At 57.5% G+C, this 27,553-nt stretch overlaps 1 protein-coding gene across 1 annotated transcript; it reads right to left on the reverse strand.

Annotated features, from left to right (window-relative positions):
- Window positions 1–891: 891 nt before the first annotated feature.
- TRIM29 (tripartite motif containing 29) lies at window positions 892–26,674 on the reverse strand. The gene is made up of 9 exons (XM_035722957.1): window positions 25,823–26,674; window positions 17,668–17,763; window positions 16,621–16,854; window positions 15,179–15,377; window positions 12,412–12,513; window positions 9,959–10,051; window positions 7,566–7,661; window positions 4,768–4,844; window positions 892–1,978 (listed from the first exon to the last, which is right to left on the reverse strand). Exons 1-9 carry the CDS (start codon window positions 26,624–26,626, stop codon window positions 1,916–1,918), a joined length of 1,764 nt encoding a protein of 587 aa, XP_035578850.1. The 5' UTR covers window positions 26,627–26,674; the 3' UTR covers window positions 892–1,915.
- Between the last annotated feature and the right edge of the window lie 879 nt (window positions 26,675–27,553).

Raw genomic sequence — 27,553 nt, forward strand, 5'->3', positions numbered from 1 at the left:
TCCCGAAGCCTGGCCACTGGCCCAGCAGGGTGGGGAGAGGGAGGCAGGAAGGGGGCAGCTTGCTCATTTAGGTACTTTTACTAGGTGGCAGGGGAGAGGGCTGCTCCCCTGGTGTGGTTTGGCCTCAGGTAGGGAGCAGCACAAGGAAGGACAGTGAGAATGAAGGTGCCTGGTGGGGGGGGGGGTCCTGGCCACACCAGGGAAAGAATGCGTTTTGCTTGCACCCTCTTTCCCTCTCTTCCAAGTCATGCGTCCTCCTGTCTTGCTTGCCTCTTCTAGGAAACCTTCCCTGACTACCCCTCCAGACCTCTCTGGGCTCCTCTCCTTCCTGCATGCCCCAAGCCCAGGAGGGTGCTGCCCTCAGGAGCCTGGTGGGTCTTCTGCCAGGCCTTGGCTGTGGGGTCCCCCTGCCCAGGAAGCTCTCCGCACCACAGAGAAGCCCCTGACCAGTCTCCACTCCAGCCTATACACAGCCATTCCTGGGGTCCTGCTCCCTGACAGGGACGGGGACAGGGGAGGGGGGCAGCCTGGGCACCCACAGCCCCCAGGGTGCCCTACTCCCCCCAGCCTCCCTTCTGTTCACTGTTAGTGGGGCCCACCAAGAACAAAGGTCCAGTCTCCGGCACTGCACCCCAGGGGCTCTGATGGGGTGAGAGGGAGACTTGACGGAGCCACATCTCCTGGAGGAAAGAGGAAAGATGACCCCCCACTAATCAATGGTGGGAGTGTCCTGAAGACCTGCAGCCAGTCCCTCTGGGGACCCTCTAGACATGTTTGTTCAATACAAAAGAAGTCCGTGATCAATGGTTTATTCTAGAGGGGAAAGCCCAAGCTGATTGCCCCCCTTCCCCCCCCCCCGCCTGGCCAGCTGACCCTCGCCCCCTTGCCCGCAGGGCCCTTGGGAGGGATGGTGAGAGGAGGAAGGGCCCCACCTTGCTGCTCCTACTTTGGTCCCTCTCCAGGCCCTGCGCCCCATGGCAGCGTGGGACATGGAAGGTAGTCAGAGGGAGGAGGAAGACGGATGGGGGCAGTGGATGAGGGTGGGGGGTGGTGGGTAAGCTACCCTTAGAAATAACAGCAGCAGTTACCTGGAAATTGCAAGTGACCAGCCGAGACACACCGTCCCCGGCCTGCTCACGTGCCGTCGCCAGGGAGGACACAGAACAGCAGGATGACCGGGATTCCAGAGGGAAATGGCATGTCCCTTGGGCAGCTGGGCCACGAACTATGTTCATGGATGGATTACATCATGTTGAGGGAATTGCTTATCTCAGCAGGTAGAGGAGGGACCTATCTTGGCTAAGACCATCCTTGCAGCCAGGAGAGCCCATCCCCAGGGACCTCAGGACTCCGCGCGGTTACAGTGACTCCCGGCAAGGTGGGGATGCTGCTGAGACGCTTCGAGCTTCCCCTCCACGGCGGCCCCGGGCTGCGGGCTCGGCCAGGCTGGGCACTGAGGGCCGGTCTCCTGATGGGGCCGGGCTGGTGGGAAGGAGAAGTTGGGCCGACGTGGATGGGAGACGGGCAACTATCCTGGCCAAGCACCTACTGACCACATCACGGGGAAGGATTCTTAGAGAGAAACGGCCAACAGGCCTCACAACAGCAGGGGCATGGGTGGGAGAGGCAGGCTGCCACCACGTGGGCGCTGGCAGTCCCACCCAAGAGGAGGGTGGTGGGTTAGGGGAGAGAAGCCCACCTATCTCCCACCCCTGCGATGGCTGGTCTCTGAACACAGGAGAGATGGTGACCATTAGAAGTCCCAAAGCTAGAGAGGGGCCTGGATGGGGCCTGGCTGATGGGGGGGAGGAGGAGGGGGTCCCCCTTCCACGCAGATGAGCACAGTAGCAAGAGCAGCAGGATCAGCCGGGGAGGGCAGGGGTGCCAGGGCCTCGGTGTGCTGCCTGTCTGGAACTCACGGGGCCTCATTGGACCCCATCCCATTGCCTTTGTTGACATAGAAGGGCCGGTAGTGAGACTGTTGGGGAGGGGAGGGAAACAAGAGTAGTTAGGGGGGGCAGATGGCAGCGGAGCCGACCAGCCAGACCCACCCTAGCCTCACCTCCCCCCCGGGGAAGCAGCAGTCCTCTGAACCCATGGTTCTAGGGGCCCGTGGCCCAACCCGCAGGCTCTATCTACCCAATATTATCAGAGTCTCCGGGTTCATATCCCACTCAGAGTTCATTCCCGCCAGCCGGCTGATGAGCATGAACCTCAGCCCCTCGTCCAACCTTCACTCCGTGGCCTAGGAGCCCCCCTCCCTGCCCCAGCACCACCAACTCCCTTTCGCATAGCATTTTCACCTCTCCAGAGCTGTGCCGTGCCGTTACGTGTGCCTTGTATGGAAGGACTCGTGGGGTTTTTACAGCCGCCCAATTAAGTGGGTTACTATTATCATGTCCATTTTATAGATGAACAAATCAAGGCACAGAGAGGCTAAGCAACTTGCCCAAGGCCACCCAGGTGGTGAGTAGGGGAGCTGGGATTCGAGCCCCAGCAGCCCAGCTCCGCAGCTTCCCCCCGACCCCCCCCAATCCCACCCACATCTCCAGATTACTCCTTGTGTCTCAAGGGCGTCAAGCATTTGCTTCTGGTCTCTCTGCATGATTCCTCTGACAGAGAGGGTGCAGAGAAGGCTAATAACTGCCCAGCCCAACATGGAGGTGGGGTCCCCAACCCCAGCCCCTTTGCCTCTCTCATCCTGGCCCCTCATTCAGGTAGCGGCCTCAGCACAGAGCCAGCAACAACCTTCCCAGCTCTGCTCTGCTCCCAGTCAGCTCCCTGGGGCCCTGAGAAATCTCCCTCCAGCAATAAGGAGGCCGGGGTAGCTGCCACTTAACCTATGTGAGCACCCTCAGCCCTCCGTGGAGCTCTGGAAGTGGCTTTGACCCTGAACTGGGTCAGAGACGGAACCCACCTCACACTCCATTGATACCACTATAGGAGACACCAGGATGTTTCCAGCCCCTGCCTTTAACCTTGCCTGCCTGGAAACTTGTATCTCCTAGTAGCTCCTTGCCTACGTCGGCCCAGAGCAGGACTTGGGGGGCCTATGGAATGCAGCTGCTGAGTCCTTAGCTCAGACCTTGGTTAAACCACTTATGAAACAAATGCAAGAGACAGAGGCACCCAGGACAGAGAAAGACATAACCAAAGCCGCATAGCTACTCAGTACTACCCAGAGTAGTCAATAACAGCCCTAGAAATGGCTCAAGCCTTTCTTTCTGGAAGGCTGGGTCAATAAAGTGGATCACAGATCACTGGATGGTGCTGTCCCATGAAGATCCCAGAGCGGTGGGTGGGCAGGAACAGAGCTCCGTTGCATCTGGGCCGGGTGCTCTCCCCATCTCCCCAGCCGGCCCCCGGCCCCTCCCTGGTTCAGGGTCACAGCACGTCAGAGCTGGACGGGCTATGGAATCATCCAGGCCCCCGACTCCTGTTGCAGTTGTGAGAACTGCAGCAGAGGAAGAATGGCTCACAGGAGGCCACACAGCAAGTGGGTACAAGGGTGAGGGCCACACCCCAGGCATCCTGACTCCCAGGACAACCTCCCTCCCACGTGAGCACCTGCATCTGTTCTTCTGGCGCTGCATGCTAGCCACAGACATGGGAACCCTGCCCTGCCAAGCAAGTGTCTCAAGATGAGCTTTCTCTGCTGAGACCCAGGCCCTGGGAGGTGGAAAAGTGTGTGGTAGGGAGGGCAAGGACTGAGTCCAGGAGCAAAACCCCTCTTTTTTTCCTCCCCATATCTGCTTTTTGCATTCCTGCTCTTGCAACGCCCCTGGGCCCAGCTCCAAATTACACACACAATCGCTTAGCTCCCATCACCAGCAAATTAAAGATTCTCTCCAATTAAACCAGCCCCAGTTGCTGTGGCCTGGAGCAAATCACCTCCCCATGCTCTGACCTCCAAATGCAAAGACGGCAGGGAGCTGGGGACCACAGCCCCTGTCCCCAGCCAAGCCCCTGCTGCCACCCGTATCCCAGGGCAGCTGTCTGTCTGCCTCGGCCCCAGGAGAGAAGCTTTCAGGGTGGAGGAGGCATAGCCTGTGAAGGAAGGCCCTGCTCACTGAGGTCCTGGGTGGGGGTCAGGTCGGAGGGGCATCAGGGACCACCGTATCTCAGTACTGCATTACAAACAACGGAAACAAAGTCTCAGAGAGGGAATCTGACTCACCTAGGATCCCCTGAGCTGGCCGGACCCCAAGGCCACACTCCCCTCTTTTGTGGTTCTTCAATTCCCAGTTCAGGGCCATTAGCATTGAACCCCTAAATATCTCTATTCCTGACTTTACAGCCTCTGCCTCACCACACTATCACCCCAACGGCCTCTGTGCTGTCAGAGCTGGCGAATGGCCCCAGGAAGGTGGGACCCATTATTAGGGCATCCATCCCCTGGACTGAGCATTTCACACTCGCAGAGCTGATGGGGACAAAGTCCTCATTCAACAAGTACAGACACCCAGCAACCATTTGCCAAATGAAAGAATCAGGGCTGCCCACTTTACAGATTAGAAAACTGAGGGCCAGAAAGGGCATGCTTACCCGGATCCACTGCCTGTTAGCCCTGGGTCTCTGCTACATTTGCTGAATGTGGGAATTCAGGCCCTGCCGCCCCCTCCCTCTGTCCGATGGTCCAGAGAGGTCACATTCTCCCACCACCTCCCCTGGGCGATTGATGACCAGCTGCCCCCGGGGAGCCCCATTCAGTGCCCATTCGGGACATGCCTATGCCCGGACAGGCTGTCCTGGCAGCCCCTCACTCACCAGCAAAGTCTGTTTGCCAGATTTCCAAGTCTGTGGCTGGGCCTTGGGGCTTTGGCTCCTGATGAGGGAAGGATAGCCTGCAGAGACAGGAGGCACTGGTCGGAGGAAGCAGGGCTGGCCGTTGGGCCTCCAGGGCCACAGCAGCATGGGTACCATCTCCAAAGTGACCACCAAGCTCCAGCCAGCCCACTACCAAGAGCAGCGACCCCTGAAGAGATATGCAGCAGCTGGGGGGTGGGCACCTGGGGAAAATCCTGGGGAGGCTGGCCAAAGGGAGGAGGCACCCAGGCAAACAGAGGGAGGAGGAACAGGCCAGGTGGGCTGGGCCGGGCGGCAGGGGAGTGTTGCCCCCAAATCCAGGTCAGGATCAGGATCACATTACTCCGCAAGGATTTCCCCCCATCAGCCCTGAAGGTTCACACCACTGACCCCGCCCCTTCCCATGAGCACAACTGGCTAGGGTTTCCACCAGGAGGCGCCCTTTCCAACGGCCCATGCTGCGTGGACGGTGCTCCCCTTTTACCACCGTGCAGGACTTCGCACAGGTCTTCTCCTTAACCCTTACCCCGTTTCTGGGAGAAGTTTGCCCTGAGCTGCACCGCCAGGAAGCGGCAGTCAGGATGCGAACCCAGGTTTTGCTGGATGCTGAAGCCCATCCTCATGTTCCTCCTGCCTGGTTCCAGGGCCTCTCGCCTGTTCTAGGAGCAGGAGGCTGGGGCCAGGGACAGGCAGTCATTTGCCATGTGGCTAAGGTCAATGGTTAAGACCGCAAGCCCACGGGGCCCGGAGCACGTGGGTGCTATCTGGGCCTGGTCCTCCCGCCTGCCCTGCTCCCCCTCAGCCCAGTGGGATCTGTAAGGAGCTCTGGGCCACAGAACTGTGGAAAGCACTCTCAGTCTCAGCCATGGGCCTGCAGGGACCGGCCTCGGGGTCTGGGAAGGAACAGACTATGACCCCGACAGGAGAAGCTCAAGAAATAAATAGGGTCTTGTCCTTGGCTGGGGCAGCCGGGAGCCCCATTCTGGCTGCTCTAAGGGAGGATGAGCCGGCCAGGCTGACCCTTCCCTCCGTTTGCATTTAGCAAGAGGGTGGAGACGGAGCAGAGAACCGGGGTCTCTCCCTTTATCTGGGGGTGGGGGGTAGCCTTGGAAAGAGAGGGTTCCACGGGTCCTGAGTGGGAGTTGGAGAGAGGGGGAATTCAGATCTCAATTCTCAGTTCGCAGAAAGAAAAACCCACGCCAGCCACGCATGAGAGAGATGAGGATGGGGGCGGGGGGTGGTGGTCCAGAAGACCAGCCCTGTGCAGCAGACAGAAGTCCCGTGGAAGGGTGAGCTAGGGATGGTGCTGGGGGTGGGGGTGATGCATCCCTCTTCCAGCAACTCTGGGGAGGAGGACCAGGACACCCTAGAAGTGGCAGAGAGCCCCAGAGTATGTCCCATCTGCCCTGCTGTGGGAGAGAGAAGGGGAGGGAAGACAGGCAGATACCAGGATTATTTTTAAACCGCCCACTGCCGTCCAGTGGTTTGGAAAACTCTGTGGTGGCCTGTCCCAAGGTGGTGAACTGATAGGGGGCTTTCCCAGCGCCTGCTGGGAGAGAGAGAGGTATTAACAGCACAGCCTGGTCCCAGGAGGGGCCAGCAGGAGTCATACCTCACCCTGGGGCGCTGAGATGCTGGAGCCTCCCTCCAGGACTGCTGGAGTAGGAACAGGTGGGGGCCATCCTCATGGGCGGGGCTCGGTGTATTTGAGGAGCGGCTCTCCTAGGGCAAGGTCTTTGCCGGGGTGGGGGGGGGCGGGGTGCGCTGCAAGCCGATGGGGAGATACTGGGGAACATGAAAGCTCCAAATCACACCAGGGGTGACTGTCTTCCCTGACCCGTAGCCTTTGATCTAGGCTTGACCAGAGAGCAGGGAGGGACCACTGGGAGCCAGACAGGTCAAGGCACGTGCCAGAGTTTCCCAGGCCTGGCTTGGGGAGAGGACATCCCTGGGGGTCTCGCAGGCTGGGTCCCCCCAGTCCTATTCACCTTCTAAGGTGAGCAAGGTTAGCTGGTCCTTCCAAGAATCCCTGCCCTGGGGATAGGCTGGGATTCCAGCCTGGAAGGGACAGCTGAATGATAAAGCCACCTTCGGAGGCCACTGCTTGGGAGCCTGCTGCCCTGCCCTCTCTCCTCCCTCTCCCTGACCCCAGCCAGCCTGGTATTCTTGCATCCAGGCCAGATGTCTCAGGCGTCAGAAGACAGACTGGCTTACACCACAGCCCACAGAGCTGTCCCTAGGGCCTTTCAGAAGAGACATGAGGGGCCTGGCCAACTCAGCCTGGTCTGGGGAGCTGAGTCAGACTCGGGAGGCTTTAGAGATCTCGTCTAGTCCTGCCTTTCTGGAAAAGGGCCTGACAGGACTCTGGCTCTGCAGGATGTCGGCGGCTGCTACGTGGCCACAGTGTTCTAGAGTCAACAGGCCGGCCAGAGCTGGCTGAACAAAGTTAAACTTTCTGCAGCAGGAGGACTCGGGTAGGCCTGATGGAAGCCCGCTGGGGATGTCAAGGGCAGGGGTGTCGAGGGTGTGGCGTCCCCACCTCCTTGACAGTGCAGCTCATTGTTAGGGACCAGCGTTCACTGAAACAAGCCCCGGGCCCAGCCTTCCCTGACAGCTGAGACTGGGATGGAGGAGGCGGCTCCCTGGCTCTCAGGCCAGGGTCTGTCCCTCCAGGGTGGGTGGCTGGTGAGGGAGGGAGCGGAGGCCAAAGCAGAGCTTGGAGAGGGTCAGGAAAGGCAGGCGGGGTAGGGAGAGCTCACCTTTCAGGGAGAAGGAGGAGCTGCCTTGGACTGCAGGCCCGTCCTCAGAGTTCTGAATGGTGGAGGAGTATTCCCAGACCCTGGAGCTGTAGTTACCTGGGGGGCACAGCAAGGCACATCAGACCCGGGCAGCCTCGTGTGGGGGTGGCGGGCAGGACGAGACCATTTCTGTGAATCCACCCAGCCCCTTGGCACGCTGCCTGCCAATCCTTCCCGCCATCAAAGTTGTCCTAAACCCTCGAGTGTCCACCCGTCCCTGCCGCCCCTGAAGGCCCACTGTGCTCAGACTCAGGTACCTAGTCCTTAACCAGCACACAGCTGATTTCGGGGGCTGCTGCCTGCCTGCCCCCCTCACCACCACCTCCACTTCCTGGCTTCACCTCCCTCAGCTCCTCTCCGACACCCCACCTTCCATCCAGGCTGCCTCTGAGCTCCTGCCAACACTTCAGGCTCTTTCTTTTTTTTTTTTTTTTAATTCTTTTGTTGTTATGTTAATCACCATACATTACATCATTAGTTTTTGATGTAGTGTTCCATGATTCATTGTTTGTGCATAACACCCAGTGCTCCACGCAGAATGTGCCCTCTTCAATACCCATCACCAGGCTAACCCATCCCCCACCCCCTCCCCTCTAGAACCCTCAGTTTGTTTTTCAGAGACCATCGTCTCTCATGGTTCGTCTCCCCCTCCGACTTACTCCCCTTCATTCTTCCCCTCCTGCTATCTTCTTCTTCTTTTTTTTTTCCTAACATATATTGCATTATTTGTTTCAGAAGTACAGATCTGTGATTCAACAGTCTTGTACAATTCACAGCGCTCACCATAGCACATACCCTCCCCAGTGTCTATCACCCAGCCGCCCCCTCCCTCCCACCCCCAACCACTCCAGCAATCCCCAGGCTCTTTCTTGCCCTAGGCACGGTGCAGCTACTCCACCTACTTCCCATCCTTAACGAATGTGTTGGGTCTTCTGGTGTCAGCTTCCCTGACCTCTTCCCCCAAGTCTGTGTGTGCCTCAGCCCCTAGGCCTCACGTCACTCTGCTCCCCATTTGTCACCCCCGGGTTATAGTGGCAAGTTTAATTGGGGGCAGGGGACATGTCTGTCTGGCCCAGCATCACATCCAGTGCCTGGTGCGGAGCCTGGTCCCTAGGAGATTTCATTGTATGGTTGATGGGTGAATGAAAGAACAAATAAACAAATAAATATAAACACATGCTAAAACTTGGGGACAGAGGCAGCTGGTACAAGTCCTGAAATTCTGTTTGCCAAGTGGAAGAGGCTGACAAGGGTCTGTTTGGAAGGATGCCCCTGCAGTCTAGAGGAGAGAGGCAGTGGGGAGGGTGCAGAAGGAACAGCAGGAGCACCATGAGGGTATTCGAATCTGGGGGCTTCAGAGCCCCCCACGGATGACGCACCTGCCCCAGGCCCACCCTCTCAGCAGCCCGGCCCCTCCTTCAGGCCCTGGGATTGCAGCAGTGAGCCAGAGAGACCCAGCTTCTGCTCTCCCGGAGTGCACAGTCTACCATGCATGTGGGAGTAACCATGGGCATCCAACCCTGACACAGAGGCCTGGCCATTGCCCTGTCTACAGGTGCCCCTGGCCCTCCAGATCTCTCAGGGCCCTGAAGAGGCCCCCCACTCCCCTCCTGAGACCTCCCGGGGCCATGTCTGGTGGAGCTGCCCTAGGCCCTCCCTCCCTGCACATGTCTGGAAGGCACCCCAGAGCCTCCCAAACCCTGGGCTCTTCGAGCGCATGGCCACACACTTGGCACAAGGGTGCCCTCGCTGCGCTGGGCAGAGGGGTGTCTGTGCTCAGCAGCTGTCCCTGAGGAAGCCACGTCTCCACCCCTCAATCACCTTTTCTAGGTCTTAAGGACGTGTCCCTCACCTGGCATGGCAGCAATACATCCTGGATCTCCAGGGACGGCCCTGCTTTGTGTCCTGCCATCCATCCCGCTTACAGAAACTCTAATCTGTCTTAACCACCATGATTTCTCAACGCAGATGTACACCCATCAGTAAAGGGCCCAGGTCCTCTCCAGGTCCTTGGGTCACAACACTTGCTAAAGGAAGCTCCTACACATAACCCCCGCTTCTGGTTTCCCTGACTCACCATTCAGGGAGAAGATCATATGGACTCAGGGATTTCCAGGCTGCCTCTCCACAGCCTAACTGAGGATGTCACACACCATCACACACACACACACACACACACACACACACACGTGCACACGCACACACACTTTGAGCTCAGTAGGACTCCTCCCTGCCTGTCTCTGGGCCCCTAAACCCATCCCACCTCTCTACATTCCCCACACATTGGGGAGTCTCCGGCCCCTGGCCCGCCTCCCACAGGCCCTGCCCCTCCTTGTGCTGAGCCACTCTCTCACCTTTGGTGCCATAGAGATTGTTGAAGTTCTTCTGATTGGTCTCCTTGGAGAGGCGGCTGGGGGACCCCGGCCGGTAGGCTGTCCTGGCCCCACCTGTGAAGCAGATGAGCTGAGTCGGCTTCAAGGCAGGCCTGTGGCTTCTGACTTGAGGGGGTTATGGGGAACTCTTTGTCCCCAGACAGCTCCCATTGCCTGTCCTAGGACCCGGGGTTCCACCACTAAGACAGCTCCTCTGGGTCTAGATTAGGCAGCTTCTTAATTTGCCCTCCTAATCAGGACACTTAAGAGTGAAAGGAAGACTATTAGTAAGTAAGCAGAAGCACCTGGAGCCTCCTGCATAGACAGGGACGTATGGTCACCCTACTTGGGCGGCTTTGAGGATCACCAAGGCTGGAGAAGCCGACACCTCCCTCCTGAGCCAGTCCCTGTGTGACGGAGACCCCAGAGGCTGGGAGATGGGGTGCCTGTGACAAAGAAGGATCATGGCAGCTGTGGGGGGGGGCACAGGTGTTGGGCCCTTGGCCAAGGTGAGGGCTCGCCAGTGATGATGAACCGGTGGCCACAAACATCTCCCAGGTGCTCCCCCTCCAGGGACAAGCCCTCACATTGCTCAGGAGCCTCCAAATTTGGGTTCTCAGAACAATCTTGAGAGGCTGGCAGAGTGGGCTCCATACCCCCACTTTACAGATGAAGAAGGCATGCTCCCCACATGTGTCCAGGTCCTTCGATCAGCTCCTCCCCTCCCACCTAACGAACACCCCGCTCCCAGATCTGGCCTGCCTGGCCAAGCACCTGCTGGTCCTTCTGTAAGCCTCTGCACCTGTGGGTCCTCTCACCTGGGTGGCCTCTGTCCATCATGGTCATGCCTCTTTATTGAGCGCACTGCCCCTCTTTCAGGGACCTGGAAACCAGCCTCCACTGGGAAGTCTTACTGCCTGAGCCCACTGCCCCAGAGCCCCCAGACTCATGCCAGTGGCCCTTGGGTGGCCTTGTCTCCCGATCCCCTTGCTGACTCTCCCTGGCCCTTCCCTTGCCTCTACCCTGAGCCTGGGAGCTCCCAGAGGGCAGATTTCCTCCTTCCTCCTGTCCCCAGTGCAAGGGCAGGGACACTGGATGAACCTGTTTCTTCCACCTACAAATATCACCGCCTGACTCAGTGACAAGCTGAAAGACTTCCTAGCATCTGAGCCGAATTTCTCTCCTCTCAGGCCCAAGGTCCCCAGGTCCTGGCTCAAGGGCAATATCTTGGCAGGTGTTCCTCCCTCTCTCCCCTGTTGCTGCTCTGTTCCTCTCCCCATGACCTGCAGTGGAACCCACACCCCCCTCAGTCCCCTACGGAGCTGGGGGAGCCAAGCAGGGACCAGCTGAGGGGATCAATGCACATCGGGGTCCTCAGAAGGACCGACGAGGGCGAGGGACACTGGGGAGGCTGGTTAATGCCGCTCACCGGCTCAAGGACTGGGCCCCAAGGACAGCGCCCTGGGAAGGGAAGGGGCCAGGCTGGCTGGCCTGGCCCACACCAAGAATGTGGGGCAGGGGGGAACTCGGCTGCCCAGGTGCCTCGCCAGGCCTTTGCCAGGGTCCAGCTGTTGTTTTCAAATTGGGTGGAGCAACAGAGGTTCCTCCTGCTGAGCTCATCTCTAAATCCCCTACGCCCTTCCCATGGTGTGTGTGTGTCTGAGGTATATGAATCAGCGCTCAGGCCTGGGGGCTCCCCAGTCCCCAGCCCCTTCCCCACGTCTCCTGTCTCCTTTCTCGCTTTTCCCCACACCCCACTCTTCTGAAGACCACCTCATCATGTGCACACGCGCACGTGCACACACACACACCCTCTATCTGAGGGCTGACACGCCTGGCACACACCCCCCCCCCTTATGTAACGGTCATTGTTGTGGTTTGTTGCTGGTGCAAAAAGAATGCAATAGGTTTCCCCAGGGCAAAGACAGGCAGGCTCTGGTCTATACCTCCACCCAGGGTGACACAGGCCGGGACCACCCAGGATCCAGAGAGGGAGGGCTAAGGGCCAGGCTGCATGCCGGGAGGGAGAGGTGAGGAAAGGTAGACCAGCTGGCTGTCTCCCTGCCCTTGAGGAGCAGAATGGCCCTCCCCCAGGACTACAACAACGCAAGCAGAAGCAGACCCCAGCTCAGGCCCGGCAGATGGTTGCTGGAGAAACTAGCAGCCAGGAGACCCTCTGGAAGGAAAGGGAAGGACCTGTTCAGACCGGACGCAGGGACTGGAGGGGAGGGAAGCCAGGAGGGGCAGGTTCCGGTAATTTATCTCTAACCCGGATGCTTCTGAGGGAGGAAGAGCGGACTGTTTTTGCTTCCACCGGGATAGCAGGTATGTGCCCGGACTTCCGCAGGCAAACCCAGTGACGGTCACTCTGGCAAGGTGGAATCCGGCTGAGTCTCCGGGCCCATGGCCCTGAGGGGCAGGCTGCTCTCTCTTACCCTTGGGTGTGAGGTACATGGAATATCTCTTCATGGTATCAGGTGTGCTCCACTCGCTCGCATAGCTGTTAGTGTAGTTGCTCATGTAGCGATGGTCAGCCCCTGGGAGGGACAGAGGTCGGTCACTAGAGGGGCAGGTGGGGAGAGGCGGGCCCTTGGGGGCATCCTTGGGCTCTGCTGAGTCAGCCCACAGCCCCTCTGTCCCAGGCAGAGGCGAGGTTCTCCAAACTCAGAGAAGACCACGCCCTGCCCAGCATCCTCTTTGCTCCTGAGCTGCTAGGACGTGAGAGAGGGTCTGCAGGGAGCCATCTACTTCCTTGGGCTGACCCTCATGAGTAAGACCATAGGCACAGCACTTTGCAGTTTACAAGGTGCTACCGACATCCATTTCTTATTTGTTGTGTACGCCAACCCTTGGGCTGGAATGGAGATCCTCACGTGACAGACCAGGAAGCCGAGGCTCAGGAGGTAAATGAAGCTATTTGCCCCATGTCACATGGCCAATAAGGGCAGAGTTGGGGTGTGAGCCCTCAACCCTACATCCTCACTTTGTCCCAGCCACTGTCAGCAGCCCACAGGGATGGCATGAGGTCCTAGCGTCGGCCTCCATGGCCAGGGATCCAGCCAGCGGAGCAGAGATGCGCAGAGGGGGGTGAGCTGCGTGGGAGGGGCACTAACTCTTCCCACTCCACCCCCCAGCCACCAGTATACCCTCAAACCCAGACAAATCGGTGGTGCCACGCTTGCCTTCCGCCAGCTGCCCCTCACCCCTTTCCTTCCCCATCTTCTACATTGCCTCTGCCCTTTCCTCTCCCTCTCCCCTGGGCAAGAGAAGGAATGAGTGGTTCAGGCCCTTATCCTTCATCTCCATCACCTGTCCCTAGCAGGGGTCTGACACACAGTAGGGCACTCCACGACATACACGTGTCCTCCCAGGTGTTGGCCCAGCCCTCCCCACAGTGCTCCCCACCCCTGCCTACCCCACAAGCTCAGGATGGGGGTGGTCAGTCCCTGGGCCTTTGGGGGTAGGACTGAGTCCCCGTTCTGATGGGTAGACTGGCATCCAGGAGGAGAGGAGGTCTGACTCACTGGCCTCCCATTCCCCCCCTACCCTGCCCTATAGCCAGACACGCTCCCAACAACAATATGGCAGCAACCAACAAACCAACATGGAGGCCCAGGGCCCCAGGCACAGGTGCAGGGCTGCTTACATCAGCAGCACCCATCCTACTCTTCGCGGCGTCTCCCTGCACACTTTGCACAGGACACAGGGCCACACCTGCTCAGAGGCCATGGTCAACACAATTGTGACCTAGAAATGGCACAGTGGACGACGGGCGGCAGGCAGAGGTCCCTGCAAGGCTCACAGGCAACCCTGGCCCAATCACGGCCACCCTCCTTCATCTGGCCAGACCTCGGTGGAGGGGCTCCACCCCTGGGTTCGTACCCCAGGGACCATGATCATCACACTCCCCAACCACTCTGCATGGCCACCAGCCACAGCAACTTCTCGGATGGGAAGACACGGGAGGCTGCGTAGCAGAGTGTGAATCCTAACTACAGCCCCTGCTCAGCTGCGTGCCCTTTGAAAAGCTACTTCTCTGAGCCTCAGCCTTCTCATCTGTGAAATGCGGTGCATCCTGCAGGGAAAGTAAGCCACAGAAAGTAAAGAGCTCACACAAAAGCCAGCACGCCAGGAGTCCTCAGTCACTGTCAGCCACCACCGCTAATGCCATCCTCATTGTCATCAGAAGGAGGATTTCTGGATCCGAAAGCCGCTTGAAGCCTAACGATTGTCTTGCGGCAGTGGCTCATGGATCCTCAGGTGTGACTGAATGTCCCTCACATTTCACAGGGACTCTGTGTGATGTCACCATCACCAAGATATATGGATGCCCCCCCTAAGCCCCAGCACATCAGCACTCTATTATCCCCTCCTCATCCCCAAAGAATCACATGCTCCACCTGGAGACAAAACACAGGGACCGCTTCCTTTTGGGTGTTTGGGGCCAGAAGTGTCCTTAAAGCCCTGTGTCGGGCCTCGGCCACTGGTTGGGGCCTTGTGGGAAAGTGCTCCGGCTTCAGGCCCTGAAGGGACCGGGCTGGGCTGGTGAGAAAAGTCTTAATGGATTAGTCTCTCAGATGAAGAAGCTTTCGGTGAGGTGATTCAGTTGGCCTCCGTGGGGGACGGGACAGCATGACTCAGAAGAGAAGCTGTCTCTAGGGGAGCGGGTGAATCACTGAGACACATGTGTCCCATTGTCCCCAGCCCAGCCCTCGAGGCCAGGTCCAGCCTCCGGGTTCAACACCACTCAGTGCGGCCATGGTGACAGGTCAGGTCTCCCTCCCAGCGTGATGCAGTTCTAGGTCACGTCTATTGGAGTCCGCAAGTCACCAGGTTAGCACCTGGCCCTCACAAGTGGCAGCATCGACACAGCTGCTGGGTTGGGCCCCATAATCCGATGCAGCTCTGAATGAAATCAGTCTGTGAGTTTGATGGATGACCCACAGAGAGGAGGTATTTGTGCAGCTAATGCCCAGATGCTTGCTGCCCTTGGGGGCCCTCATAACACCACATAACCTTGGCAGCCGATTCAATGGAGGGTTACAATCCCTGAATCCTAGTCCCAACACCTTGTGTAGGACGGGTGGTTTGGAACAATGAGAGGCCGGCTGGCCGGCTAGCTAGATGCCAGCGCAGGCAGCAGGGATCGGCCTGGGAGGAAAGTGCCCATGGTCGTGGGGCAGGCCCACAGAGGAGACCTACCGTTCTCCATGTGGTTCCTCTCGATGAAGTTACGGCTCAGGTCTGCCTTGCACATCTTCTCAACATGGCGCATGCACACGTTGAGCAGGTCATCCTTGAAGTTGCCAAGTGACTGTCCCAGGCCCTCCCCCTCCAGCAGAACATGGTAGGTGGGTAGGGGTGGGGGGAGGGAGTAATTGCTCATCAATGCACCAAATTCCTACCAAGGAAGGAAAGAAGCCATTAACCTTCTAGGTCTTTAGTAGCTACGGGGACACTTCTCTGCAGGGAGCTCTCAGTCCGGCTGGAAGGCTCAACAATGGGAGCCTTGTGCGTTCTAGACACAGCTCGGCTATGAACTAGCTCCACTTGTCCTCACCTCGTACCTTTCTCCTTCTGTAAAATGAAAGGGTTTGACCAAACTCCACTAGATGCTAACATCCCTGATGGTGCTAGTAGTCCGATATATGACTCCGCGGTTCCCACCTCTTCAACTGGACACGTCATCCCACCTCACAGGGGTTTCTGAGAGCAACACAAGCTGTGACATCTTTGGGAGTGAAAGTACTAAGGAGATGCAAGGTATTTCTAGAATGTTCCGGGTCAGTCATGGTGCGACCTCCACCTTTACATACTACCCTCTAAGCCTGCCTCTGCACTTTGTGCTTCTCACCTCCCTTCTCCCCTCACCGGACAGTCCCTCCTCTTTCTGAAACCTTTATGGGCTTTCAAGACCCAGTTCAAATTCCACCTTCTCCACAAAGCTGTATTAGGTCACTCCAGCATGCTTGCCCTTCCCAGAGCTTCCATGGGCACTTATCTCCTGAACCACACACCTTATCATTTAATTACATACTCTTCTGTATTGCTCTCTAATTGTACAGGTCTTATCTTCCCAGCTGGACTGCAGCTCCTTGGGGGCAAAAACCATGTCTTATACTTCTCTATTCTACACAGCATCTACCAGAGTCCTGGGCATGCAGTGGTACCCGAAACACTCTAGCCGTTGGAAGGATGAGTGGATGAATAGACAGACAGATAAGGTCAAGGATAACACACAGGCAGCACTTCTATGCCATGCCCCATACCCAAAGCAGACCTCACTAATCAACGCCACAAGGATGAATAGACAGACAGATAAGGTCAAGGATAACACACAGGCAGCACTTCTATGCCATGCCCCATACCCAAAGCAGACCTCACTAATCAACGCCACAACTCTTTCCTACTGAGCCTGGAGCACTGTTAGTACATATCAACTGAAGTTGGTACAAGGTGATATTTGCGTGCCATCTTTGGGGTAGGTAGGGAAATGGCTTGGCTAGAAAAATTAAATGGGCAGATGGAATGGAGCTTGGAAGGAAGGAAGGAAGGAAGGAAGGATGGATGGATGGATGGATGAAGGTTCTGGGAAAGTGGATATAAGGATTGAGGGATCGAATGGTAGAGGAGTTGCTTTGTACCTGCAGAAACAGCACCGAGTCACTGATGCTTTGCATCTGCTCCCTGGTCTGCTTGTCCTCATGCAGCACCTTGGCCCTCTCGTCCAGAGCATCCATGATCACCTTTATTTGGTCCACGGCATCCTGCTCCCGCTGTTCTAGTGCAGCCCTCACTTCCTCCTTTTGCTTCTCCAGGTCCCGCACCAAATCCTGGAAGTTTTGCTCCAGGAGAGCCTTCTCACTGGTGGTGAAGCTCTGGGTCCAGAGTGAGAGGAGAGAGGAAGGAGGGTTTTGGGAATTTTAAAAACCTCCTGAGTGGGGTGTATCTTTAGGTTCCCAACCCAGAGTCAGAACCAGGGCATTTCTACTGCCCCAACCCAGCAAGCCTGTTTGGCTAAGGGTCCCATTCAAAGGCATCTTTGAGGGATGCCATTCTATTGACAGAGATGGCCAGGTTCATTCACAGCCCACTCTTCTTTATCTGTCTGTGACTCCTCCCCTGGGTGGGTTGACTTGAGCCATCATTCCAACCTTGGGCGACTCCATGGACCCAGAAGACCCCCCATGGGCCAGGTGGCGCTCAATGAAACCTCAACTAGAACCAAACATCATTCAGAAAGTGAATTGACAGGCTGTTTATGTAGCCAGGGACAAGAGTCAGTGATTTCAGATTATGGTTTGCAATTACTCAAACCATGGCAGACATGTATCCATCCAGCCATACTGGCACCAGTAAAAGGACAACGTCATGCATTTGGTGGCTGGGTGGTCTGGTGGACAGAGTAGACACTGGAGGACACACCGGAGGACAGGTTGATCTAGGGTCTTTATTTGCTGGATGGTGTCAACTGAGCATTAGCTGACGGGCGAGATTCCACCTGAATGCCTGGCCTGGACTTAGAAAGGGAATTGGTGGGGATGCCAGAGGGGTGGGAGAACCCAGAAGAAAGAAGTATGGGGTATAAATGGGGGCCTGAGGCCTGGAGCAGGAGGCAAGGCCTGCCCCCTCCCAGGCAGGACAGGCGGGGTGAGCATACAGCAAGGCCATGGCGCCAGGGGGCGGCTCACCTTGATGCGGTCCTTCTCCTTCTGCCACTTCTCAGCTTCATCCTCAATCTCGATGATCTTGAGCTGCAGCTGTTCTTTTTGCAGGGACAGCTCTGTCTGCAGGGAAGGAGCCAGGGTTAGAGAAGTCCAGCAGGGGTGGGGAGGTGGAGGAGCATCAGAGAATCAGGGAGTGGGCCCAGCCAGGGAGCCAACTTGGGCAGGGCTCACCACTCAGCCCTTCAGCCTGTATTCTGCAAACAGTCACTGGGACCTCGGATATGCCAGGCCCCAAGCCCGTCACCAGGGATCTGGCAACAAGTCGAACTGTTGGATGTATGTCGCTATAAACTCAGGCCTCGGGGGCTAGGCATCCCAGCCACGTCTTTATAAGGACTAAACCTCTGCCATGTCCCTCCACCCAAAATGAGCCGGAAGGTTAGTTCATTTATGGGGTTCCCACTCCTTTCAATGGACCTGAGGCCACCAGGGAGGGAAGGAAGCTTCTACCTCTTTCAAGCTTCAGGCAGAAAGGGGACCCAGCCCAGCCCAGCCCAGGGAGTGTCCCATGGCAGGAACAGTGTGCAGCATTTCTCTGCCATGACGTGGGGCCTGTGTTGCAAGCAGGAGCCCAGGCTGCAACCAGCAGGGATTCCGTCTGGACAGGAACAGCTATAAACCTGTTTATGGGAAAGGCAGCGCAGTCCGCAGTTTGGGCAAGATAGGGACTTCTGTTCAGGGTCGGTGAGGTGGGGGAGGCTGGCAGTGAGCGAGGCAGTGAAGGGAGGAGGAGAGAAGACAAACAGACTCCAGGGATTCCCCGCTCAGGGGAGGACGCATGCTGCTGGGGTCTGGGGGTGGGGTTGGGAAGGGGACCGACGAGGTGCCTTGGGACGTGAGCTCTAATGGGTACGGAAAGTACTGATAATATTTTCCTTCCATTGCATTAATGCCTTCTCTGGAAAGCAGCTACAACAGAGACAAAAGGGGAGGCATGAAGCTAAGGCCAGGCCGACTCAGCCAGGCCAAGAGGCATCTCTTTGTTCTGCTGGGATCCCTGCCAGTGATCTCAGAACACCTTCCAACTTAGAAAGACTGGTGGGTGATCTCCACCCCGCAGGCAGGAAGACTAAGGCATCCAAGAATGCCTTGGGGTGCTCACAGTCTCCCCACTACCTTTTGAGCAGAGTTCCACACCTTTCTCCAGCTATCTCTTTGAGGAACCCACAAGAAAAGTCAAGATGAGGAAGCCACAAGCCACTAGGAATGTGAGCTCTGTTGGCAAGGAGTCCTGAGCGGGGTACAGATATGTCGCACCCGTGGAGGGCTCCACCAGGCCGACGGGGTGCTGACTAGGGTCCCTCCACAGACACCCAGGGAAATGGATTGGGAGTGGAGAGAGCTTCCCTGGCTTTCTTGGAAAGGCTGCCCAGAGGGTCAGGGAATTGGTGGAGAAGATGGGGAAGGCCCGGACCAAGAGCTGTGGAGGTCCCAGACAGAAAACCCCTGATCCCACCCCGCATCCCCTCTCTGCCCACACTCCTGGGCTCTCCAGGCAAGGAGACTCCAGGGTCACAGGTAGCATCTGCCCCACCAGCGATGGGTGGCAAATCCCGCACCATGGTAAATGCCATCACCAGAGATGGACAATGATTGTCGGAAGGAAGGGAGTGAAAGGAGATGAAGGTGGGATTTGGCCTAGTTTCTGGAACAAAGCTGGGGAGAAGCCAGGTGCCGACAGACACAGTGCTGGGAGGGTGGAGAGCAGAGGACAGAGAGCCAGGACACAGCGGGTGGCAGATCCAGTGGCCTGGAAGGATCTGAGGTGTAAAGAAGAGACAAACGGCTGGATGATGGGTCTGTGCCAGGCGTCTTGCCCATCCCAGAAGAGCTCCCAAGCAAGGGCCCAGGGGAAGGGGAGAGCCAGAAGCCACCCCACAGCAGCTGACACCTCCTGACCCGGCTAGAGGGGGGGCATTGGTCCCTGGGTTTCTCAGCCCTACCTCAGCGCCCCCAGAACAAGGTCTGATGGATGGGAAAGCAGAGAACGGAAGTGCATTCACTCCTACCCCCCGACCCCGGGGCCTGTGGCGGAGGGTGGGGGAGGGCAGCCCTCCCATGAATGAGCACGGGGGAGCCAGGAGGGACCACACCCAGAGCTGGGACTGGGAGTCCAAACATTTGAATCCAGTTACCACCACTTTGGCCTCTGCAAGTGACTTAAGTTCTCTGTGCCTCAGTGGCTCTATCCTTCGTGCACATAATGAGAGGTCTGCCCCCCAGAGGGCATGGGATGAGCTGGGAGCTGGGAAGTGAAGCTCTTAGAAAGTGCCTGGCACAGAGAGAGCCCCGGCCAGAGGTCCAGCATTGTGCTGTGCGGGGCACGGTCCATGGAGCCGTGCCAGGTGCTCTCCCTCCCGCCAGGCTTGGAAGAGAGGGTGCAGTGTGGCGAACAGGCCAGTGAGGCACAAGTGAGCAAGGGGGGGGGGGGTGGGCAGGTGTGATCAGGTGAGGCCTTGGTGGGGCTCAGCAGCGAGGACGGCAGGTGCCGCCGTATTGGGTCTGGGGATAGTGTGTAGGCTGTCGGGATACAGGGAGAAGTGTAGGCCCAGAGGCCTGCATCGTGGAGAACTGACACCTGGAGGACACTGGGGACAACAGAGCAGAGGGAGGGGGAGGGGGTGAGGGTAGGCTGACCTTGCCAGTGGGAAACGGTATGGCCAGAGGAGTCGTGCGGAGTGAGCAGAGGCGCCGGGGCTACCTGCCAGGAGCCATGGGAGCATGGGGCAGGGTCGGGGCCTGCAGGTGAGAAGTCTCACCAGACAAGCACAGATTCCCTGGCCAAGAGCGAGGGCAAAGGAAGGGGGTTAGAACAATGAAGAGCCCAGGCCAAGGGCAGAGGGAGTCAGACCCTGGGGGTCCATCCTGCAGAAGAAAAGGAAGGAAGCAGGCAGCAGGGCTGGCTGAGGTATGACGAAAAGGGCCAGAGGTGTTGGCCAGTGACCCAGGAGGGGAGGGCGGGAGCAGCCGATCGGGAGGCATGCGAGGGCAGCATCGAAAGCAGAGACGCACTGTCTGCAGCCGTGGGCAGAAGACTTGGGGCGGAGGAGAGACTCGGCTCCTTATTTCTTTGGGGCATGGGGGAAGTCGGACCCAGGCTGGGAGGAGGCCTCGCAAGACCAGACTTGCAGGACACAGTGGGCCCGGGGAGGGGGCCTTGGACTGGGAGCTCCGTGTGGCTGTAAGGGTCCCTTTTCGCCTCTGGGATGAGGGCTCCCCTCTGCGGAGGGGGGCTTGGGGTGAGACCCCTGGGGGTGTATGCAGCATCTGTGTGGCTCTTGGCAACTGTTCCCTGCTAACAGGGCTGCCTGAAGCTGGAAAAGGCAGGATGTGGGAAAGAATATAACATAGGAAGGCTCCAAGATAGTGGGTTCCCCCACAAAACTAGGAGAAGGAACGACACTAATTGTATTATTGAGCACCAGCCTTTTTCTTCTTTCATCTGCAAGTGGTGTTACTCCATTTCACAGATGCAGAAACTAAGGCCTGAAAAGATTAGGAACTTTGCCTGAGTTTTCAGAGCTAGAAGGCCGTTAAGGCCAAGATATAACAACAGGACTCGGATCTCATCTCATTACGTGCCCTCTTAACCTCTAGGCTCTTCTCTGAATCTTCCAGACATTGTTCCTCCCCTTCAGGCCTGCTAACTTAAGCCTGCCTAGGCTCCCCCACCCCACAGATGGTACAGTTTGGCCATCCTGCCTCTTTCCTCGTCACCCCTTTTTCCTCCCCATACCCTCCTTCTCGCCCCCTGTGGCCCCAGCTCTCTCTCCCTCTCCCTCCTCCCTTGGTATCTGACGAAAGCCCCTGATATCTGATGGGGCCTCAGCTCCCCCACCCCTTCATCCCCATCTACATCTCCCTCCTCACTTCCTCCCACTCCCGGTTCCTTACCTCCACCCTGCCCAGGCCTGTCCCTAAATGCCTCCTTTGTTCCTTTCTCCCACACTCGTCCAGTTGCCTCTCGCTCTGTTGCCTGGGATGGGCACCGAGGAGACCACCCTGCCTGCAAATCCCTCTGGCCTTGGGGGAGCAGAGGTTTCCCTGAGAGCAGAGTGATGGTACAGCAGCAGTGGGGGGGGGGGGCGCCCCAATCCGATGGGCCTTCTGCTGCAGACACACCTGAGCACTCACCTGGACGGGTGTTACCTGCACGGCCCCCAGGGAAGGGGGGATGAGACCGTGATCCTCCTCGGGCTTGACTTAACCACATGGGCCGTTGGCTCTGATATTTGCCAAATGAGCCAGTTAATTGCCAAATTTGTACTCTCAGACAAATGGTAATTATCTGGATAAGAATCTGAAATGCTGGATAGATTTCCCCATTTCCACCCAGATGTCAAATAGCCCAATACTAGTCTGAGTGATGGGGGCTCCCAGTGCTTTCTGCTTCCTCGGGTGTCAGGACAGGGACCGGGCAGGATGGGGTAGACAGAGTAGCACCCAGGCTGTCTCCAGACTGGCAGTGGGCCCTTGAGAAAGTCACCCCACCTTTACCAGGCCTCGATTTCCTCCTGGTGATGTTGGACAAAATGCCTGATTCTCAACCTAGCTACACATCAGCATCACCAAGGACGACTTAAAAATACAGATCCCAGGCCCCAAACCCCTGAATGAGAACCTCCTGGACAAAGGCCCAGGCAGCTGTGTCTTGATTCTCCAGGTGATTCCAATCTGAGGATGCGCCTCCCACCCCTGCTCCCCACCCCGCCCCAGCCCGCCATCCTGTGAAAACGAAGTATAAAATGATAGAGCGGAAACTGCCATCAGAAGAGTCTGAATCCTGGCTCTGCCACTCCATGCTGGGACTCTGGAGTAGTCTCTTGGCGTCTTTGGGCCTATGTCCTCATCTCTAAAACAGATGCAGTAGCCCACACCCAGTGGTGCTGTTGTCAGGAGTGACAGGTAAACAGCCGGTGCTCCATAAAAACCGGAACGTCTCTTTCCTCCCCTGCCTCCTGTCTCTAAGGAGGTTATAAGATAAACTGCTTCCCCTCAGCATCCATGGAGGTCACCCCTCTCTGTTCTCACCCACCCTGTCCCAGAGCAGGAGCTCCCCCATCAGCCCCTAACAGGATCCATCCTGACCCGATGCAGCAGGAGGGACTTGGGATAGACAGAGGATGGGCCATGAGACACAGGAAAGGATGGATATGTACATTGTAATCTCATCAGCCTAATCCAGCCTGGGGAACGTCCAGAGGCAGAGGAGTGGACATCTGTAGGATCCCTTCTAACATTTGGAGTGGAACTGGAACATTCTGATCTTGGATCCACCAGAGGAAGGACGGTCATGTTTTCACATCAAGTGGCCTTTGCTCCAACATGGCCCCTGCTCAGAGGCTACAGGCAGAGTCGAAACCCAGGAGATGAGCACCCACAGCCCGGCTGTCACCTGCAGCCTCGTGCAACAATTCAAGATCCGTCTCAGATGACCTCACCCGGGCCTTTACCAGCTGGCCTGCTGAACAGGTTCTGGACAGGGCTCCTTGCAAAAAACTGTGTGTGGGCTGATGTTTGGGTCTACAGGGGATGCCTCCAAAGGAAGCCAGGATTGACATGCTTATTCATTTCAATCAGTCAACCCACTAACCCTGCTCGGTGCCAATGTCCCCCACGTCTGACATTCCAGCAGAGCCAAGCCTAGACAAACAGCTGTGCTCCAGCCCAGTCTCCTGGCCACCCTGCACCACTCCTTGACCACCTCTACGCGCTGGGGTGCACGCGCGTGCGCACACACACGCACGCGCGCGCACATGCTGTCTGAAGCTCCCACTATTAAAGTCACTCCAATTGATCAGACATTTTCCCCTGAAACTCCTGTAGAGCCCACGTATCCTGAATCCCATCTCCTCAATGCCCTTCCCCTCAGTTGCTCTCAAATATTGGAAGAGAATTAGGGGACTTCTTCCTCATCCTCTACAAGCTTGGACAGGTCCCTCCCTCTCCCGGGGCCTGTGCCCCCGTTTGCGAGGTGAAGGAGGAGACAGGTCCCTCCCTCTCCCGGGGCCTGTGCCCCCGTTTGCGAGGTGAAGGAGGAGACCGAGGGGATGGCGAGGACTCCAGCCAGCCTGCCATCCCGCCAGCTACGGTTTGATGTCGATCTACAGTTGCTTCTGTGTAACTGGGCGGATGCTCCCCGGGCTTGTTTGTGCATCTGAGCTCTGCCTCCTGACCTACATCGTGAGCCCTCAAGGGCGAGGGCTCTGTCTCTGAGTCCTACGGTGGCTCCAAGCACCAGAAGGTGAACTCCAAGTTTCCGGTGCCTCCACAGAGGGCTGCCCAAGACCCTTCAGTCCTCCAGGGGTACTCGGGTATTCTTTAGGTGACACTGGTTTCGGATGTAATTTGCGGGCAAACCCTACATATATTTTTTTTTATTTTACTTTTTTTTAAAGATTTTATTTATTTATTTGAGAGAGAGAATGAGATAGAATGAGCAGGAGAGGGGGGGAGGGTCAGAGGGAGAAGCAGACTCCCTGCCGAGCAGGGAGCCTGATGCGGGACTCGATCCCAGGACTTCAGGATCATGACCTGAGCCGAAGGCAGTCGCTTAACCAACTGAGCCACCCAGGCGCCCCTAAACCCTACATATAAAACAGATAAATAAGCATGTATATTGCTTGTAGTGGAAGTGGGCACCTGAAGCCACCGGCTTCTTGCCACCAATTTGCCCCCCTCCTTATCCCTGACATTTCCAAGAATCCTGGGACTCCATGGGGGAATTTGAAGACCACCAATTTAGTCCAACACCTTGGGTTCACACACATAGGGAAACCAGGACTGAGAGAATGGAAGGGACTTGTCTGTGGTCCGATAGCTAACTAAAGGCAAAAACCAGGGCTGGAACTTGGTTGGCTCTCCCAGAATCCAGTCTGAGGCTCTGCAGTTTTTTGGGTTGCACCGGATGAAGATGATTGCCCCCTTGGTTCTGTTTTGGTTTCCCAAGGAAGCTCCCAAAGGATGGGTTCCACCGCCCTGCCCTGTCACTGTCTCCCAGCCTGAGGCTTGAGGCCAGGCTGGGTTTGGGGGCACCGGGGAATTGGGAACACCTTTCTGTGCCAAACAAGGCTCCTGAAAAGGATCTTTAAGTCTTTTCCCATTTGTAACCCGTCTCTCTCTGCCCAGGGGTGTGGGTGAGAGTACAGAAAAAGTATCAGCTAACTCTCGGTCAGGAAGGCTGGGCGGGGAGGGGTCCCGGGCTGCCCCAATCGGAGGCGTAGAGAGAAGCCGTTGAGGAAGGTCACGTCCCCCCGCATTGAGCACCAGGAGGTTCACCCAAGCGGGGGGCTGCCCAGCATCTGTGGAGCAAGGGGCAGCAACCCCAGCTGAGCCTTTGGCCCAGAATGCCTTCTCTCCATGTGCAGCCCTTTCACAAGCCTCCACGAGCTTCTGCTCCTCCCCAGAGAGATCCAGGCATGCAAATGCACTTGTGTATCCCATATACAAACACAGGCACCAAACACCCACCTGCATATACAACACAGACACAGGTATGTACATCCCATCCCCCCGCAAACTGCAGCCCTCCCCGAGCAGCACCCACCGACGGGCACGTGCCCCTGCAACCACACACACAAAGCACACAGAGCCCAGCGAAGGGGACAGAGGAGGCCGCCGGGGAAGTCAAGAGACTGGCCGGCGGGAATCGGATAAGCAGCAAGAAGCCACTGTACTGCAAATGCGGAGTCTAAAGCCAGAGAGGGGAAAAAAAGCATTTAAGTGGACCCCAAATTCCCTCCTCCTCACCCATGACCCCTGCCCCAGTGGTCAGTCCTGCTCAGGTGGTAAGAATTCTCTCTCCCTAAAACAAAAATAAAAAAGAAGAAACACTGCAGCCAGGCACAGAGCCCAGGCTTGAGCCCGGATGGATTCTCTGATCGGATTTGAACTTACTCTGTGACTTTGATCAAGCCCCCAGTCATTCCTGAGCCTCCATTTGCTCATGTAGGCAATGCCCCTGTCTCCTGAGGCCTTAGAGGATTAGGGAAACCCCCTCTGACCCCCAGCCTGCAGGTGCAGAGGGGCGACAAATGGATTCGGAAAGAGCCAGGGACAGCGGAGACTCAAGGCCCCAAGCCCGGGAGCACCCAGGGGAGCAGATGCCCCTGCAAGTTACCTCCTTCTCGGCCTTGGCCTCTTCGACGGTCACCGTGCCGTGATTCTTGTGCTCTTGGAACATGCAGAGGTAGCAAATGCAGGTCTGGTCCGTCTGGCAGAAGAGCTCCATGGTTTTACCGTGCAGGGGGCACTTGCGGGCCTCGAAGTCCCGGATGGGCTCGAGCAGCTGGTGGTCTCGGAAGGCGGCGCCCTCCAGGTGGGGCTTAAGGTGCAGCTCGCAGAAGGAGGCCTGGCACACCAGGCAAGACTTGACGGCCTTCTGCTTGTTGCCGATGCAGGAGTCACATAGGACCTCCTCGGAGCCCGACTTGGAGCGCAGCAGGAGGCCACCGTCAGCCCGGGGGTAGCTGTTCCGCCGGGCCTCCCCGGGCTCCACGATGGACACCGTGGGCTTTCGGGGCTCCGAGAAGATGGACTTGCGCAGCTCCCCCTTCTCGGCGAAGGAGAGGGGCAGCTTCCTGCCGGCCCCCAGCTGGAGCCCAGCATAGGGGGACCTCTTGCCGTCCCCAGAGTCCATGCTGAAGTAGCTGGAGCCCTTGTCGTCCACAGACTCGACAAACTGGATGATGGGCCGCCGCCACTCGTTCCCTGAGAACAGGGAGCTCTTGCCCTCCCCTGGCTTCGGGGCACCGCCCAGGCTCTTGCCCTCGGCCACGTCCCCGCCGTGCCCGTTGGTGGTCTTGGCATCTTGGCCTTCGGCCTTGGCCCCATTCTCCAGGGTGCCATTGGGGCCCAGGGGGCTGCGGGCATCCCTGGCTTCCGGGCTGGCCCCATTGCTTCTGGAGGCATCTGTGGCTTCCATGGCCCGTCACTTGGCTGGCGTGTTTGGGACTTGCTGGGGCTGCAGGTGGTTGACCTCTCGGGCTGGCGTCTCCGCGGGGAGTGAGTCAGGTAGCCAGAGCCCAGAGACACACCTATAGGGAACAGGGGGGAGGAGGTGGAGGAGGAGGGGGCAGAGGAGGAACAGCCAGCCCAAGCCTGACGCAATGGGCCCGGAGAGCCGGCGGCTGGCTCCCAGAGCCAGCAGCGCGCCTCATTATACAGGGGGCCACGCCCTGCACATTCATACCTCACCTGATTTCTAAAGGACGTGGGGGTTTTTTTCTCCCCTGGTTTAATTATTTTGCAGAGCTCAGCAACCAGTCCGCCTGCTCCTTTCTGATGCACCTTCTTCTCCGGGGGAAGCAGGGGACCTCTGTCCTCCCAGGTGGGAAGGTGAGGTGTCTGCCAAGGTCCACGGGACAGAGGGCTATTAATTGGGTCATGCAAGCCAAATAGCCTTATAATTTGCGGGCCCGGATTTCAGAGGAGAGATTTCCCACCCTGGGACAGTGGAGTTCCTCCTCACCTTAAGGAGAAAGGTGGGTCTGGTTGGATTTGGATTGGAGGATGGGCAGTCCAGTGGCCTCCGATTCTTGAACCCTACTTGCCAACTTCCAGGCATTGTCCTAGGTCTGTCACCTACAGGGGCTCCTTTCATCCCCACCACAACCTGTTCAAGTATCCTATTTCATAAACGAGAAAACTGAAGCTCTACGAAGCTGCCTCACGGGCCTCAGCAAGCGCTAGGGTTGAGATTTGGAACCCGAGACCTTTGAGCTGCCAAAGGCTCTTCTTTAGCTAGGGTGTCAGGGAGCCGCCTGAATGTCAATGACATCTAGAAGTCGTGCCTGGCCCAGCGGCCCTAACGAGATGCATGCGGCCCTTAGGTCATTTCTTTCTTTCTTTC

This window comes from Zalophus californianus, chromosome 11 (assembly GCF_009762305.2).
Source record: "Zalophus californianus isolate mZalCal1 chromosome 11, mZalCal1.pri.v2, whole genome shotgun sequence".
NCBI classification, from domain to species: Eukaryota; Metazoa; Chordata; class Mammalia; order Carnivora; family Otariidae; genus Zalophus; species Zalophus californianus.

Coding starts and splice junctions, on each gene's coding strand:
- TRIM29 (XM_035722957.1), bottom strand. CDS start 26,626: ATGGAAGCCACAGATGCCTCCAGAAGCAATGGGGCCAGCCCGGAAGCC. Junction 15,378..16,620: donor ACTCGGTGCTGTTTCTGCAG/GTACAAAGCAAC, acceptor CTTCCTTGGTAG/GAATTTGGTGCATTGATGAG. Junction 1,979..4,767: donor CTGGCAAACAGACTTTGCTG/GTGAGTGAGGGG, acceptor CCTCCCCAACAG/TCTCACTACCGGCCCTTCTA.